This window comes from Symphalangus syndactylus, chromosome 12 (genome assembly GCF_028878055.3).
Source record: "Symphalangus syndactylus isolate Jambi chromosome 12, NHGRI_mSymSyn1-v2.1_pri, whole genome shotgun sequence".
In the NCBI taxonomy this organism is placed as follows: Eukaryota; Metazoa; Chordata; class Mammalia; order Primates; family Hylobatidae; genus Symphalangus; species Symphalangus syndactylus.
Window position 1 is genome coordinate 78,098,814 of NC_072441.2, and position 17,802 is coordinate 78,116,615.

A 17,802-nucleotide genomic window follows, 5' to 3' on the forward strand; every position below is an offset into this window, starting at 1 on the left:
CCAGCCAAATATGTTAACATTTTCAATTAGGTTATAGCCAAGTCCAGCAGGAGAGCATTTGGCCAGCAGGGAGCCATTTCTTCCCTTTGAGGTGACTTTGCCTACTCTCCACTGATACCTCATTTGCTAAAATAGAAATCTTGTACTCTTAGAGTGAAAGCTTATACCATCAGCCCTCCATATCCATGGGTTTGGCATCCATGGATTCAACCAACTGTGGATGGAAAATGTAGTTAGGCCTATAATGGTTGCATTTGTACTGAACATGTATAGACATTCTCCTCTTGACATTTATTTCCTAAACAATACAGTATAACAACTACTTGCATAGTATTTACACTGCATTAGGTATCACAAGTAATCTAGAGATGATTTAAAACACACTGGAGGGCCGGGCGCGGTGGCTCACGCTTGTAATCCCAGCACTTTGGGAGGCCGAGGCGGGCGGATCACGAGGTCAGGAGATCGAGACCACGGTGAAACCCCGTCTCTACTAAAAATACAAAAAAAAATTAGCCGGGCTTGGTGGTGGGCGCCTGTAGTCCCAGCTACTCGGAGAGGCTGAGGCAGGAGAATGGCGTGAACCCGGGAGGCGGAGCTTGCAGTGAGCCGAGATTGCGCCACTGCACTCCAGCCTGGGCGACAGAGCGAGACTCCGTCTCAAAAAAAAAAAAAAAAAAAAAACACTGGAGGATGTGCCTAGGTTATATGCAAATATGCCATTTTATATAAGAGATTTGAGCATTTGTGAGTTTTGATTATCTGTGGAGGGTCCTGGAACCAATCCCTTGAGAATACACAAACGACTGTATATATTTTCAAGTTCTGAAGGAAGACCTCATCATTTTCCCCCAGGTGCCAGTGCCCTGTCCCACCAACCATTCCTTTGTAGTCTCCTTTGCTGGGGCTATTTAGAGTTTCTATGGGCTCAGTCCCAGGAGCGGGAAGGCTTCTACTCTCTTCTTACTCACCACAGGCAGTCCCGACTTTAATACTGCCTATATGCTGATGATTCCCATTTATATCTGCAGTCCAGACCTTCCCATCAAGCCCAGACTCAAAATCTCTGTCTATTCAATATCACCACACGAACATCTAATAAGCATATCAAACTGGGGCAGCTAGAATTTCCAAGCCAACAGCCTCCAGGCTGAAGCAGCTGCCTCCCCTTACCTCAATTTTGTTTCAAATGGTTCCCTGCCATGATGTGAAAAAGGGCTGAGAAATGGTTTCTGGGAGCTCCCTAACTGGCTCTGACCTCAGCCTGCCTCCAATCCCAAACAGCTCTAGTGCGTTATACGCCATGCTATTTATCAATCTGTTTCTCCTCAGAAACATCCCATCCACCTGGAATGAATTTCTCCTTGCCTGGGAAAGGTCTACCCTTCCTTCAAGATTAAATGCAGGTATCACTTTTCTTCCCAGGAAGTTTTCCTGGACTTTTCTTTTTTTGAGGGGGGAGGTGGGGGAAAGAATTTCGCTCTTGTTGCCCAGGCTGGAGTGCAATGGCTTGATCTTGGCTCACTGCAACCTCCGCCTACTGGATTCAAGCGATTCTCCTGTCTCAGCCTCCTGAGTAGCTGGGATTACAGGCGCCCACCACTGCACCTGGCTAATTTTTGGTATTTTTAGTAGAGACAGAATTTCACCATGTTGCCCAGGCTGGTCTTGAACTCCTGACCTCAGGTGGTCTGCCCGCCTCAGCCTCCCAAAGTGCTGAGATTACAGGCGTGAGCCACTGTGCCTGGCCGTTTTCCTGGACTTTCATGCCACAATAGGTAACTTTCTTCCTGCTCTCAAAATATTTTGTTTTATTAACAATCTCTTATGTGTCAGTTTTGACAGCAGAACTACCTTGCTTATCTTTGAATCCTCAGCTGCCACCAACAGAGAGCCTTTGTAGGTACCATAAAAATGTTAATGAGAATGATGGAAGAGAACAAGAGGGCCATGCTCACTTCTTGCCTAGAATTTAGTACAGTTCACGGTTACATAAGCCAGAGGGCACTTCAAGAAAGGGGTGACTTAACAGGATTAATGTGGCAAAGAACATGGGGGAGAAAAAGGCCATTGGATTTGGTCTACTGAAAAGTCTTTACACTGAGATTTACATGTGATGAAAATCAAGCTTGGAAGGACTGAGAAATGAGAAAAAAATTGAAATACAAACTCCTTATCTGAGATGACTGTTTACAGACATCTGTAGGAACAGAACAAAATGGAACACGTACGGAACATTTACTGTCCCCATTTACTCATTTTGTTTTGTAATTATGTAAGACATCTATATTGTTCCAAATGAAACACACATTAACACAGTATACTCAAGAGAATCCAGCTTCCCTCAATATCCCCTCCCTCCCCAGTGTTATCAATTTCCATTAGTATTTGGTTTATCCTTTTTTTTTTTTTTTGAGAGGAGAATCCAGCTTCCCTCAATATCCCCTCCCTCCCCAGTGTTACCAATTTCCATTAGTATTGGTTTATCCTTTTTTTTTTTTTTTTTTGAGACGGAGTCTCGCTCTGTCGCCCAGGCTGGAGTGCAATGGCATGATCTCGGCTCACTGCAGCCTCCGCCTCCCAGGTTCAAGTGATTCTCCTGCCTCAGCCTCCCGAGTAGCTGGTTTACCTATTTTTAAAAACGTTAATACATACATACATACATACATATATATATATATATATATATGCCACTCTTAGAGAAAGTAGCACACTACACACATTATTTTCTTCACTTGGAGATCTCTCCACAGCAGTATGTAGAGATCTTCACTTGGAGATTCTTTTTACAGCTTTTTTTACATTCCTTTTTACAGATGCACAGTACTCTGCTGCATGAATTTATCAGTTTATTCAACCCATCCCTTTACTGATGGAGATGTGAGTTGTTTCCAATCTACTGCCATTGTAACAGTGCTGCAATGAATTGCTTAGTGCCTGTTACTTCATTTTTGCCAGACTATCTCCAGATACATCTGTTCACTTTAAAACAATGGTCCAGCTGGGCGAGGTGGCTCACGTCTGTAATCCCAGCACTTTGGGAGGCTGAGGTAGGGGGGATCGCTTGAGCCCAGGAGTTCAAAACCTGTCTGGGCAATATGGCGAAATCTCACCTCTACAAAAAATACAAAAATTAGCTGGGTGTGGTGGCACACACCTGTGGTCCCAGCTACTTGGGAGGCTGTGGTGGGGAAATCACCTGAGCCTGGGAGGTTAGGGCCGCAGTGAGCCATGATTGTGCCACTGCACTCCAGCCTAGGCAACAGATCAAGACCGTGTCTCCAAATAAAAAAAAGAAAAAAAAAAAATGACGATCCTATGCTATAGATATTGGGTCCCTATCTTCCAAACTAGAAAATAAGCTCTATGTAGGGAAACAATTACTCTAGTGCACAGCAAAGCTCAGCAACTGCAACAGCACATTACAGAATAAGCCTTTAAAATGTGGAGTAAGCACCCTTGCTCCTACTCCTACCTTACCATTCTTTTCATGATACTCTGACATCTCTTCTTAAAGGAAAAAAGTTACTGTTGTCAAGGAAAACATCACAAATAAACAAGGAGTTTAGTTTTATTTTCTCTGTGCATTTGCAAAATACTCAGGACCAACATAAAAAAGAAATACCTCCTGTGGAAAAAGTTACATTAAAAAGGAGAATGGAGTGGGGGTGCTGAAAGGGATTAGTACCTTAGCCCCAAGGAGCTACAGCATCTCTGATTGGTCCAAGGAATAGAAAAGATATTGGGAAGATGTAACAGGAGGAAGGAAAATGCGAATTTACTGAGGGAGAGGGCCTCGAAGTGGGCCTCGAGGGGGAACTGGTGGCCGGGGAGTGGGTCTGGGTGGAGGGAGAGGCCCCCGCTGGTAGCCATAGGGTGGGGGTCGTGGAGGGCCAGTGTATCCATGGGGGGGCATCAGTGGAGGAGGTCCACGCATACCATGTGGAGGCATAGGACCTGGGTGACCTGCAAGGAGTAAAAGAAAAGTTAGTAAGGGCACGGGACAAGGGGTGTGCCTACAAGAAGCTATAAGAACATGATAGGTGCAGATGAGGGAGGTGGCTAGAGCCGACTTACCCATGGGAGATCCGAATGGAGGCCCTCTGGGGGGCATGCCCATTGGAGGAGGTCCAGGATGAGGCATTCCAGGTGGTGGTCGGGGCGGTGGCTGACCCCCAGAGCCTGGGGGTCCAGCGTGGGGATGTCCTAAGCCATGAGGGCCATGGTGTGCCAGCTGCATCTGAGACATCCCTATGAAAATAAAACAGACACAAGGAGAAAAGAGACAAAGAGAAGGAGGCAAAGAAAATAGAGAAAGGAAGAAAACAAAATTAGAAAGAAAGTGACATCAGAAAGAGAACTATATAGAAAAAAGGGTATAGAAAATAAGGCTGGCTGGGCACAGTGGCTCATGCCAATAATCCCAGCACTTTGGGAGGCTTAGGTGGATCACTTGAGCCCAGGAGTTCAAGAACAGCCTGGGCAACGTAGTGAGACCCCATCTCTATCAAAAAATACTTTTAATTAGCCAGGCATGATGGTGTGTGCCTGTATTCCCAGCTACTCAGGAGGCTGAGGTGGGAGGATCACTTGGGCCTGGGACGTCACAGCTACAGTGAGCCAAAACTACACCACTGCACTCCAGCCTGGATGACAGAGTGAGACCTCATCAGCAAAAAAAATAAATAAAAAAAGAAAGGTGGTAAAAAGTGCTCCCTATCGTTGACCCTGTTCCAACAGCACAAACCAACCAATCAACCCCTTACCCTCTTTGCTTGCTTATTCCATGATTTAGGTACTGTAATAGTAATGATAAAGTATATAACAAGTGGAGTAATAACTCTGTTGAGAGGACCTGAGAAAGTAGCAGAGGACATACTGTCTAAGCAAAGATCTAATTCTAAAGGATGAATACTTCAGGAGGATAAGATCATGGGAAGAAAGCATCCCAAGCAGAAAGATTACCATGTGCAAGTCACAGGTGTGGCAAACAGCACAGTATGTTCCAGGAAACGCCAGTTAACTCAGTAATCAGGAGCAAAATGCAGTTATAGAAATGAGGGGCAGGGGCCAGATCATAAAGAGCTGTGAATGCTATGGTAATGAGTTTGGGTTTTACTCTGTAGGTCAAAGGGAGCAACAGAGGAATTTTGAGCAAGAGTGTGCACATCTGTGTCTTAAAAAACCTACCCTGTGAAAGTAGATCAAAGTTAGGGAAAACTGGAGTCAAAGTAGCAGGAAATTACTACAATAAATTAAGTGTAAAATAATGAAGGAATGAGAGACTGAACTAGGGTACTGGCCATGGGGAGAGATGCCACTGATATAAATAAGGCTTGATATTAAGAGTGGGGTGATGGGGAGCAGTCAAACATAGCTCTCAGATTCATGAATTAAGCACCTGAAAAAAAAGAACACTAGAGGAAGAATGAGTTTGAAGGAGAGGGATACAAAAATAATGCTATCTATTAAGTAGCAGCATTAAGGATCTGGAATGTCAACAGCTATGGACTAGAGATACAGATCTAGGAGGCATCAGTATATATCCAATTAAAACTATAGATATATGCAGAAAAGAGAAACAAGCATAAAAATCTAGGAACAAGTAGACATGAGTCTATTACGGTAGCTGAGATTAAGGAGTCAGAGAGAGGGGTGGAGGATCTAGAAAAGCAAAAGCAAAAAGAGACAAGAATTTCAAACAGGAGGACACGACTAGTTTCAAGTACATCAGAGGTCAAACTAGATAAGGAGCAGAAGCGTCCCCGAGATTTGGCAATTAGGTCACCACTTTGAGGTGGAGTCAGAGAAGAGAATGGAACTAAAGGTTAAAGAAATAAAAACTGGCAAGTACAGTCTACTTGTTAGAAAAACTTAAGAAATGGATTCAGGGTGATAGATGTTAGAGAGTATTTTGTATGTTTTTTTTAATAGAATGTCGGAAGGAAAGGAAAACTCTGAAACTGTTACTGTTGAGGAACAAAGGGCAGCAGGGTGAGTGATAATAGAGATGCTCTACCAAGCTCTTCCCTCCCTTTCCCAACAAAGCACACCTACCTGGATGGGGCATCCCACCCGGTGGGAATGGGTGAGGATGTGAGTGTCCATGACCAGGATGTCCTGCCCCTGGGGTTCCTGCCGAAGGGGGGCCATGTCCTGCAGCCCCAGGAGGCATAGGTGGTGGGGGCATGGCTGGGGGTATCCCAGGGGGGAGGGCTCCAGGAGGTGGAACTGGGGGTGGGAAGGAGCCAGGAGGAGGCATGCCTATAGAGGGAATGGAAAAAGGAAGAGTTAATGGTAGTGAGGAGAAAATGTCTTTAAAGAGCCTGTCCCGATCTGGCCTCTCCAGGCAGGGTGAGCTCTTTCCCCCTCCTCCCAGTGCTCTAAAATCAAAAGCAATGTTAGAAAAGTCAACCAACTTCACCCTCCTAAAGAAACCCAACAACTTTCTTCTCCACTACTACCGTCACCCCTCAGTCCTCTTTCCATCAACTTACTGACTCAATGTCCCCTGTCCCCCTTTCAGACTCGTTTTTTTCTTCCTCCTGACCCTCTCCCCCAACCTTAAGACAAACATATTTTAACCAAAAGCTTTACCTGGTGGAGGAAGCCCAGACCCCAATGATGATACCACAGGATTGGGAGCAGAGGGTGGAGGAGGTGCATCTGCAAACAGCTGATGAGGGCGATCAGCCTGGGAGAGCGGGTTCTGAGCTGCCAGAAGTCGTTCGGCTGCTGAGCCATGGCGCTCACCCTTGGAGTCCTTCTTGAAGGCATAAGATACGGTGATAGGGCGGTTACAGAGGTACTGCCCATTCATGGCTTCAATTGCTGCATCCGAAGCATCAAATGAAGCAAAATTAATAAAGGCATAACCTTTGGAGTTGCCTGTGTCAGGGTCCCGCATAATCTTGGGGGTTTGTAAGATGACCCCAAAGGCGCTGAAAGTATCATAAAGCAACTTCTCATCAATCTCAGGGTCCAGGTTCCCAATGAAAATGTTGGCCCCTACATCCAGGTTTTTGTTGTGAGCTGATGCTTTGTTCACCCGTATTGGCTTCCCATAGAGTTTGATCATGTTCATGATCTTAATGGCATAGTCAGCATCTTCCTCACTCAAGAATTCCACAAAGCCATAGCCTGGAGAAGTGGAGAAGAGGAGGTTAACAACGTAAGTGAAGAGACTGAAAATGGGGTAAAACTCATCTACCCTCTAATCACAAAGAACAAGAAAGAAACAACCTCACTTTACTTAAGAATGGTTCCAGAAATAAACTGAACAGAGGTTTAAAAGAAAAAAATCTTTAGGTTGCTCAAGTTATTCCAAAACAGTTGTGAATACTGCTGGGACCCTCCGGGAGCAATTCGCCCCTTGTCATGTACTCACCTTGGTGCTGGCCAGTGACTCTATCCTTTGGCATGTGGGTGTTGACTACTGGTCCAGCCTGGAGAAACAGTTCCCACAGCAGCGGTTCACTAACCTTCTCATCCAGGCCCCCCACGTACACAGTGGCATCTGAAGGGAGGGAGCAAAAAGAGCAAGGGTGAGAGTGTAACGGGAAGAAAGGAGGTGATGGAAACATGAAGATGGAACCCAACCAGGGGAACTGGGGATCGGGGTAGGGGACAGGAGCAAAAAAAAAAGTTTAAACCCTTAAACTTCTCTCTTCCCAGGACTTCGGGAATCCTCTGAAGTCTAATTTAGTATTCTGAGTGGATTTTTTTCATTTTTTGAGTGAGAAGTCAGCAGGGGACCGCACATAAGTATCACACCCACAGGCCTCAGCCAGCACCCGGCCACCCCGTTCCCAACAGGCACGGGGCCGGTCTCGCGCCCTCTGGGGAAGGGAGGAGTCCAGTCTCCCACCCCTGCAGAGGCACTGCTGGCTGTAGTCGGGGCCTCTTAGCCGCGCTGAGCCCATTCCAGACTTTCCCCCTCCAGTTACCCTGGTTCCGCTCGGAGATCGGCCCGGCAGCCATGGCGAAATAGATCCCGCCGTCTCCCAGCAGCGGTTCCGCCTTCTGACCTCAGCACGACTTCCACTTCCGGGGCGAAGGCAGACGTAGCGGTGGGCGGGGCCGCGGAAGAGGAGGTTCCTGGAAGCGGCTGCAGCCATCTTAGGAGCCTCCCAGACTTAACCTGGGTCGGGCGGTAGAGTCCTCGGCTCTCGTCCTGAGGTGCCGCTGCTGGTGGTCTTAGGGAGGAGGGCGGAACGGAAACGCTCCGACCCTCTTAATGCACTGCTAGACTTGAAAGAATCACACTGTTCCCAAAAATGTTAATTCGAAAGCTAAAAGAACAAAAATTTCAGTTTTAATATATTTTGTGGACAGTGATTCTTCTTTTGTTGTCCAGAGAAGGATGTGCTGAAGAGTTCGCCCCAACCCGAGGACTTGGCTGCTTTCAGGCTCAGAGGGAGCCTTCCATCTCGCCTGCGGCCTTCTTGCAGATTTGGCCTCACAGCCCTGATTTGGGCTGGAGGTATTTGGTTTTCCCTCAGGGGAGGAGACTGCGAAACGTCCGAGCTGGAGTGACGTCCGCGCTCACCTCGTCGTAATTGCATGGGGAAGGTGAGGGCTGCTCCAAGTTGGCGTGTGACCACAGCTGAGGGGTGGATGGGATCGGAGCTCTAGAGTCTGGATCTCTAGAACACTCTGGCCCCGTCTGCCTCTAAATGGAAGACACACACAAGAGAACCCTTTCCCCAAATTGCACTTGAATTCTGCAGGGCCTCACCAAACCCAGTTCCCCTATTTCCTTAGCAATAATATTGTGGATGCCTTCCTCTCTTGGATCATACACACCTTTTACCCCACCACTTTCCTACCTAGGAGAATCCTTTATTCAAACACAAGAACCAATGCCAGCAATGTGTATAAATACTATGCTTTAATGAGCCCCTTAAATAGAAATTCCACTACAAAAATACAGAGGAGACAGGGTGTTTCCTGTATCCGCCTCATTCCCATAGAAAACTATAAGGGAAGAAATAGAACTTGGAATTAAAGCAGCAGCAAGGCGAGGTGAGAATGCGATTTCTAGGCCATCTTGTTGGGACTGATGAACAGCATCTCTGATCTCATGATTTAACATCTGGTTATCCAGAAGGGATGGAATTGGCTTAAAAAAACGATCAATTTCTGGATTGTTTTTGTTTCTTAATCCTTCAAATGACAAGAAACAAAAATATTTGTAGGAACTAAGCAAGACAAGAGTTGGAGCAGTTTACCATTTGCAGCAGAAACTCAGACCTTCTTAGTGAACTTAAGGGCTAAAGTGTGAAAGCTGAGGCTGCAAGTCCAGAAACAAAAAAAAAAAAAAAAGATTAGACAGAACCCTCCTCTACCCCAGATCCCCCTCTGCCCTGCCTTTGAGAATGCCAGCAATTTCAGTGGGATTGAGAATGGTATGTGGATCTCTTTTCTTGGAGTGATCCTCAGGAGATATTCTTGGTGTCCATTTCCGTAATAACTCCTGAAGATGGGATAGCTCATCCTGGAGGCCAGAGATTGTGGGAGCTGAGAGGCCCATCTGGGGAGGAGGCAAAGAGGAACAGAGAGGAACACTGTTGTAGCTCTGGCCCCCTGCTTGTCTGCTACTTCTGGTGTCTTTAATTCTGTTTCCCATTCCAGCTATGCCCTAAATTCCACTTAATCTAAGTCACAAGCACTTTCCCACACCTCCTACACTCCCAAACCTTGTTTGATGCCAAGAGGAGTAGAACTTCACTTCCCAGTCCTCCCAGCCTTCAGCTCCTTGCCTTTCCAGCTCCTGTTCTTCTGGTTCAGCAGAGTTAAGTCCCTTCTCCCACTCCCAGTCTATTTTCCCTTCTTACCTGGACCTCAGGCCTTCCCCTCAGGTAGCAGCGTCTCCAGAGCCTGATCTGGGGTCCCAGATACCCAGGCAGCAGCAGCCCTGGAGGTAAAGGGCAAGCTCCCCAATGTGAGGGGAGACCCCATTCCTGGTCAGCCAGGCTTTCAGAGGAGATAGCAGGTCGAGGGAGCCAACGAGAAGAGACTGCCAGCAGGGAGGGACTGTCCCGCCAAGGACAGAGCTGATTCAGGGGGGTCAATGCTCCTCTAGAGAAGAGCCACACAGAACTGGGGGGTCCAGGAACCATGAAGCTTGGCTAAAGGGAAAAGGAAATCAACTGGCAACGGAGAGACCAGATAACCCTAGTTTCCCCAATCTGGATCAGGATAGGGTGTCCTGCTGCCACCTACTCACTGCACTGGTGACTAGAACTACAAGCCTCCCCATGAGAACTCTTCTACCCTCCTCATTAGGCTTCAACTAGGCCTCAGGGCTGATTAAGGTTGATTTTAGGGCAACTTATGTGTGCATGAGACAGGAAGATGAGTAGACAGACTTGAGGAAGGACAAAAAGGGTGCCCTCTGTGCTATTCTAGGACTTTTGTCTTCCTAGGGACACCCAGGGACTGTTAGTGACAGCTGCAGAAGAGTAGTGGAGTAGCTTTCCCTAAGGAACTCAAGACATTGTGTCTTTCACTTCTCACTGTCTAGTAGCATGAGCCTGTGGGAACGTCAAGGGATTTTAGGAAGTTTAGACACTTCACCTGAGGTCTAGGGAGCCAGGAATCTGAACAGTGTTCTGGGTCATAGCCAGGATTCTGGAATTGTAGTATCTGTGCATTGCTATAGCGTAAATCCCAGTCCCAGACAGACAGCTGCAGGTTAAAAGAGTTCCCAGCTGGGGGCTGGGAGTATCCTGGGGTGTAGACTTGTGTATAGGAGTTTAACTGAACAGAGGAAGCAAGAAAAAGGATGGTTACACACAATCCTCCCACATCTAGAGACAAATCATGAGATTCTCACCTCTTATTCTAGGAAAGATGTAGGGCAAAAGTCTCATCCTGAAAATGAGAATAAATCTCCCCCTCCCCACTCACAGACCTCACTTCTCATAAAACAAATCAAGACCAAACTTCAGAGAGTACATCTCAATGGGAAAAAAAACACAAGTCAAAAATAGAAGTCACTGACCTGTCCGCTCTGCTTTCCGCGCTCCCAGGGCGTATTTCTCAGGAAGGTCAGGGTGTCAGGAACCCTGACACTGTCATGAAGAGCAAGAAGGAAAAACTCAGAGAATTGAAAATCAGCTGGAAACTGCTGGAGGAGCTGCCAGACACAATCAAGGAAGAGGAGAAACACCGGAGCCTGAAAAGAAGAGGTTGGAAGGGATTATTGGGACCTAAAGAGGGAGGATGATAAGGGAATGGGGAACACAGGGAATAGGGGGCACTGTGGAGGTCAGGGAATGAAAATCTGAATTGAGGGTAGCAGGGGCTTGTGAGGCCTCACTCATCAGGATCTTCGTCTCAGCCTAACCTCGGGGCCCTTCTGACCGGATTCACCTCCAATGGATTATACAAAATAATTTCTCATTCTCTTACTTCTTTAGTAATATCCCACCGATGCCATCCCGAATCATTCTCACCTCTTCACTGGCCCCAGTTCCCCCAAGCCGAGTCAGGAAGGGATGTCCAGCTGCCACCCACTCTCGCTGCACTAGTGATTGGAAGCCAAACAGTGTTCGGGCTTCAGGGGCTGAAAGCAGCTGGACGAGTGAAGAGAGGAGGCCATTGAGATCACGATCACCGCGCTCTGGGTGATAAAGAGGAAGAAGGGACAAAGAAGAGGGGTCCAAGAAACTAGGGCAGAAGAGAATGAGAAGAGAAATACGGCAAGGAGAAGTGAGAGGCACAGAGGGGAAAAGTTTGGGGTAGGAGGATTGAGAGAGCACATAGAAGTGAAGAGAAAACAAAGACCTTGAATGATTCACTTCCTAGACTCCACCCGGATAGAAATACCCAGTTTCACATGTAAGGGGCAGAATCACAATTCTCAAACCAGCTTCCACACTGCCCTTCCCACCCCAACCCCAGTCCCCATCCACTGATGGAAGGAAAGGAACAAAGGAGCTAAGACCATCCTAGTGTCAGGGATTACAAGTTGTGATGGGGAGGCAGAGGTAATACTGAAGGATGAGAGTAGAGCTCGCAGGTAGTTCCCAGGAACAGGAGAGGAAGAAGTCTTATGGGTCTCCCTCCCTGAATGCAATCTGGTCAGGTGGGTAAAGAAAAGAGGCAAGGAATGGAATGGGCTTAACCAAGGAACTCACCTTGAAGTATTACAGAACGAACCCTGGATGTCACTAATACTGAAATGTCACTGGCCTTTCGAAGACAAGCCCTGGAGGAGCAGGTGAGGAAGAGGGAGGAAGAATGATAAGCCTAGGGGAATGGAGTGATGGGTCATGGGATGGAATAAGGCCGACTCCAAATCCTACCCCTCCTCCTTCTAAAGAGCAGAAAATGGCAGTCTTCTTGGGAAACCGAGGAGGAGAACTAAAGAAAGGCCATTTAGGACCCCAAGTTAACAGAAGGTTGAGGAAGGTTGAATTATAAATGATGGCTAGAAGAAGCGAGGGAGTACCTGACATGGTCCAGCCATCGTGTGCCTTCCAGGGCTGAAAGCCATTTATCCTCAGCTACAGATGAATCTGATAGAGGGTAGAAAGATCAGAAGGGCAAAGAGATTAGAACTCAGGATTCAGGATTCAGGTTGATAGCCTGCTGGGTTAAGAACAGGAATGAAAAGTAATTGTAAATGGCCAGGATGGTTTCTAAAATTAAACTGTGATGATGGTTGTACAACATTGTAAATATAATAAAACTCACTGAATTGTATACTTCAGTGAAGGGTAAATTTTATGGTATGTACATTATGTTTCAATAAAGCTGTTTAAAAAAAGAATAAATTGGGGTCAAGAAGACAGGAAATCAGTGAGTCTGTGGGAGAGGTGGGAGAGATGGGAGGTGAGTAGAAAACAGTCTCACTGGCCGGGCACGACGGCTCATGCCTGTAATCCCAGCGCTTTAGGAGGCTGAGGCGGGTGGATCACCTGAGGAGTTCGAGACCAGCCTAATCTAACATGGGGAACATGGTGAAACCTCGTCTCTACTAAAAATACAAAAATTAGCCAGGCATGGTGGCGGGCGCCTGTAATCCCAGCTACTCGGGAGGCTGAGGCAGGAGAATCGCTTGAACGCAGGAGTTGGAGGTTGCAGTGAGCTGAGATCGCGCCACTGCACTCCAGCCTGGGCCACAGAGGGAGACTCCGTCTCGTCTGCCTTTTTTTTTTTTTTTAAGACGAGTTTCACTCTTGTCACCCAGACTGGAATGCAATGGCACATTCTCGGTTCACCCCCCTCCTGGGTTCAAGCAATTCTCGTGCCTCAGCCTCCCAAGTAGCTGGGATTACAAGCATCGGCCACCGCACCCAGCTATTTTTTTTTTTTTTTTGTATTTTTAGTAGAAACGGGGTTTCACCATGTTGGCCAGGTTGGTCTCGAACTCCTGCCCTCAAGTGATCTGCCCGCCTTGGCCTCCCATGGTGGTGGGATTACAGGCGTGAGCCACTGCGCCCAGCCAAGACTCCGTCTCAAGAAAAAATAAAAGGAAAAGGAAAGAAAACAGACTCATTAGACTAAAGAGCTACTCATCTACAGCAAGCAAAGGGTAAACCAGGTTAGGCTCAGCAGACCTAGGGGTGAGGGTGAGGGGTCAAAGGTTATTCTCACCAGGCAGGCAGAGGGCCCTCAGCCTCAGGTGGGCAAGTTGGATATCTGCAAGGCTGGGCAGCTCATCCATAGTGTCTACCAGGACAACATCTGAATGCCCAGCCTGGAGCATCAACTCCACTGCTCTGGAGGGGAGGAAGTCAGGAAATAAGAGGAGTCTGCCCTGAGCACCGAACCCTTGATTCTTCCCATCAAGCCTCCCTCACCTGATATCCTCCTTGTTAGGGTCACTGGCTGTATAGAAGCCTCCACAGCGGAGAAGATCACTGCCCCCAGGGTGATGCCAGGACAAGCGCTTCACATGGGGCAGAAGAGGGTCATTGTGGGAGAAATGCCTAGCTCCACGCTACCCTTGCCCCCACGCTGACCTCACAGAGGTTACTCCCTCCACGATGTCCCTGGCCCACATGACCCTCTAATCCACAGCCATTACCCTAACCCTCACACTGACCGGTCCACGGCCCTGATGAAAGTGGCCAAATGCTCTCCTGACCTCACTGTCCAGAAGTCGGTTAGGGACCCAGAAGTAACGGGGGAGGCTGTGAAATGAGAGTGATATTACAGTTTGGCTCAGTGACTTCATTATAAATGTAAAGCTGTTACAAGGAAGCTGCTTCAGAGGGACCATTCCATGGGATTTCAGGTTTAGGGATCTAGGAGGCAAGGGAGATAGCTTTGTGGGTGTCCTAGGAGGCCGGAGTTTGTGGAAAGTCCTAGCTTTAGAGGATCAAGGAACTAAGGGAAGATTGGGAGAGCAGTAGGGTTGGGGTGCACTGGGGATCACCTGGTGGCTACGTCGAACCTCTCGTTGACCGTGCTGACCCTCCAGCCTCTGGCTGCCTGCTTCTTCCGCTCAGTCTCCCAGTCTTCCCCTGTCTCCATGAGAGGAATTGGTGGTTTTCTGGAGCCAGAACCCTGGCCTAGAACAGGAGTGAGACATAGAGGAGGAAGGAGAAAATCAGAGACAGCTTCTCAGCTCTTTGTCGTCAGCCATCCTCTGCCTTTTCAGACTCCTCCTTACCCTAAAGCACTCTCACTCACCAGCCTTGTTCAGGGTTATCCCCGAATATTGTTGGGCTTGATTGCTCTGAGCTCTGGCTTGGACAATGGCCATCGTCACCTGTGGAGGAAAGGACATTCCATCCTTTTGGCTTAGGCTGAGTAAGTGAAAAGAAGGAAATGGAGCCCATGTGTTGCTCCACTCTCTTTGCCAAGAATAAAGAAGAACAGTGAAGCCAGTCCCTAGAGAAGGGGGCTTCCTCAGGTCACGGGGACTGGGGTCGGGAGAACAAATCTGGAACCACAGAATCCTAGAACGATGATTCTGGGAGGAATCCTGGTTTTTCAGAGGAGGAAACTTGCCCACAGTCACACTGCTGGTAATTAATAGAGTAAGGCTAGGGCGCAGGCCCTTTACTCTCATCACGCATTCATTTATCCCAGCCTTTTAGCCTTTCCTTGAGAGAAGCAGGGGGAATGATGAGAGGATCCCAGGGGCTGGAGGAGTCTCAGAAATTGTCAGGGAGAGGATCCCAAGGTTCTGGGGTGAGGAGGAAGCCTCAGGTTAGGGGCCTCTTACCTGAAAAGCCTGAGGCTCTAAGCCTCCAGCCTCAAAACCAACTCTGAGCAGCCGGAAGTCTCGGCCATGAATCAAAATCTCCTCAGGGATAAATTTAAGCAGGGACCCTGGACGGAGGAGCTGGACTCGGGACAAGCTGCTCACTGAAGTCAAGAGGTACAGAACAGTGTAACCATGGACCAGAGTCCCTCCAGAAGGGACTCTTTCAGCCCATCCCACTCCATCCCTGCTGTTTTCTGAGAACAGAGGAAGGATGAGGAGGAGGGAGTTCCAACACCCCCAGTGAACCCCTTCACCAACCCCCCCCAACTTACCAGCCTCTAATCGCCCAATGTTGACCAGGGCAAAATCGTATTCACTGCTCAAGGGAGTATCCTAGACGAAGCACGTGACTGGGTAGACATCTGAAATCGCCCTCATTTTCCTACCCTGGCAGCCCCAACCCCTTCTAGGGGGCAACCACCCTAGAGAGAGTTCCCACTGATTATCAATGATACATTCAAAAGACAGCCCTTAACCTATAATGTTTGTCTAAATCCTGCTAGACTCCCCTACCCATTTCCCACTAGCTGTCATTTCTGTTGCCCCAACCATCTCACCTGATTCCACTGCCATCCACAGGGCTGGAAGGTGACCCTAAAGTTGGTACAGATCAGGGTTCCAGACAATTCCGGTTCCAGGCCCTTCCTCACCCCTGGGGCCCATGCTAGGATCTGCTCCCCTAAAGGGGAAGAAGGGAAGCCCTGTTATGACTATTCCCAGTGTTGCCCACACTTGGATACACCCACCCCTCCAAGAAAGGGAGATCTAAATAGGGAAGATTAAAATCCTCCCCAAAGCCCACTACAATGTAAGCTTATGAGAAAAGATATATATTTTTTAATTTCTGTAACTAGAACAGAGCCTAGAACAGGGCCTGGCACATAGCAGGCACTACCTATGTATTGAATAAGTAAATTTGAAAAGGGGTAACAGGGTCAAGGAAACAGAAGGAATGTCAAGGTCCAGCTCTCAGCCAGCTCTAGAGGCTGTCAGCGAGGACAGCAAGCCTCAGGCAGAAGTACTTTGAGCCAGGAGAGGAACACAGAGGTATCTTTGGTGAGGGCATGAAACAAGATTGGTGTAGGATGAAATTTGGAAGAGTCTTTGGAGAGTGATAGGGCATTATTACCTGGGAGGCATCTGGAGGCCAGGCAACTGCTAGGCTGATGACTCCTGGGCTCCGGCATCCTGTTTTCCTGGACAGACTTTGGTCCAGAGAGTTGAGGGGGGTCTAGAGTTAACCCCTAGGCTCCCCAACTCCCCAAAGGCAGCTGCCTTTAGAGGCCTACACTCACACTCTCAGAGGAAACTGAGATCAGTGTCTGTGGCGAGCTCCAGATCTACCAGGGCTGGTAGACAGTAAAGGGAGGGGCTGGTTAATGGATAATGAGACAACGAACTTGAGACTGAGAAAGACAGACCAGGCTCCATCAGCAGAAGCTGATAGGACAGACACACCCTCCTCCTCCTCTAGAGCCTTTGCTTCCCCCTTTTATCTCCACCTCATCCCCATTCTCACCCTCTTGCCGACACCCCCCCAGATTCCTTCTCCTTACCCCCATCTCTGGCTCCTCCTTCTGGGGGACAATGTTGAAACTCTGGCCCCGGCCCCCCCACCACATTTCTCTGGCTCCATCCGGGGACACAGCAGTTAAGGGTGGGAAACCTCAAGGATGCTCACCCACCTCGGGGAGAGGCTGAGTCTTGTTGAGAAGAGGGGAGTTAGGGAGAGGGGTAGGGGGTTGGACACAAGGGAAAGGAGCATTTGACGTGCACAGAGCAGTGTTTGGGGGTCCTTGGAAAGGTGTGTCCAGCCCAGCCTGAGAAGTCTCCTCGGAAACTTCAGTCGACTCTGGAGAGGGCGGGAGAGATGCCCAGCCCCTTAAAGGAGAATACACACAATTCTGGAAAAGTGGAGAGGAAACGGTGGAGTCTGAGACGGACGGGTGGGGAAGAAATGGGGACGGAGAGAAAAACATCGACTCCCTTCTTTACCCCAATCCGAGACCCTGTTCTCCTCCTGTTCATGAGTACTGGAGACCGTTTGAGGGGAGCAGTTCTATTGATTATGAAGCTGGAATCATTTGGGCTACCTCTCTGGAGTGTCTCAGTGATGACTTCCCTTAAAAGCTCAGTTCTTTTGTCTTCTCAAAGGGGTTTGGGGTGGGGAGAGGGGTAGGAATGTGAAAGTGATTCAAGCCTCCTTGCTGCCTCTTCCAGAAGAAAATGAAAATTAGACCTGGGGGGATTTTTGTCAGCAGAGGCCCAAGAATTAGGTGAGGAAGCAGGGAAACTGGTTAAAGTGGTTTTGCATATCTTTCTCTAGAGGGCATGACACAGACGTCATGTGAAGACTGCAGTGGAGAAGTATAAAAAGTGTCCAAGATGCAGACACAAGTACGTTTGTGTGCAAGTCTTGGGGATGTGGGTGGGACAAAAAGATCTTACCAGTTAATCTTTGCCCATCACGTAGATACACAACCAGTTGGCAATAAGTGCCCATTCCCGTATGTGACTCCACCCCTCCAACCCAGACACCAGATCTCCAAATGAATGATTCATGTTCAGGACTTTCA

General features: G+C 48.2%; 2 protein-coding genes and 1 long non-coding RNA gene across 3 annotated transcripts; 1 reads left to right on the top strand and 2 right to left on the bottom strand.

Moving 5' to 3' along the window:
* Window positions 1-3,553: 3,553 nt before the first annotated feature.
* On the bottom strand, window positions 3,554-8,089 carry SF3B4 (splicing factor 3b subunit 4). Its single transcript, XM_063626117.1, has 6 exons — window positions 7,947-8,089; window positions 7,388-7,516; window positions 6,598-7,140; window positions 6,058-6,264; window positions 4,078-4,251; window positions 3,554-3,966 (listed from the first exon to the last, which is right to left on the bottom strand). The coding sequence occupies exons 1-6, from the start codon at window positions 7,978-7,980 to the stop codon at window positions 3,779-3,781; spliced, it is 1,275 nt and encodes a 424-aa protein (XP_063482187.1). The 5' UTR covers window positions 7,981-8,089; the 3' UTR covers window positions 3,554-3,778.
* A 1-nt stretch (window position 8,090) lies between these two features.
* LOC134734284 (uncharacterized) lies at window positions 8,091-12,711 on the top strand. The gene is made up of 3 exons (XR_010117558.1): window positions 8,091-8,571; window positions 11,034-11,192; window positions 11,424-12,711. It is a non-coding gene; the product is annotated as an uncharacterized lncRNA (long non-coding RNA).
* MTMR11 (myotubularin related protein 11) lies at window positions 8,872-17,662 on the bottom strand. Its single transcript, XM_063626075.1, has 17 exons — window positions 16,783-17,662; window positions 16,356-16,431; window positions 15,784-15,905; window positions 15,499-15,559; window positions 15,185-15,327; window positions 14,647-14,725; window positions 14,390-14,525; window positions 14,057-14,144; window positions 13,812-13,900; window positions 13,606-13,730; window positions 12,458-12,524; window positions 12,144-12,214; window positions 11,460-11,626; window positions 11,006-11,179; window positions 10,579-10,761; window positions 9,837-10,130; window positions 8,872-9,532 (listed from the first exon to the last, which is right to left on the bottom strand). Exons 1-17 carry the CDS (start codon window positions 16,846-16,848, stop codon window positions 9,344-9,346), a joined length of 2,130 nt encoding a protein of 709 aa, XP_063482145.1. The 5' UTR covers window positions 16,849-17,662; the 3' UTR covers window positions 8,872-9,343.
* Between the last annotated feature and the right edge of the window lie 140 nt (window positions 17,663-17,802).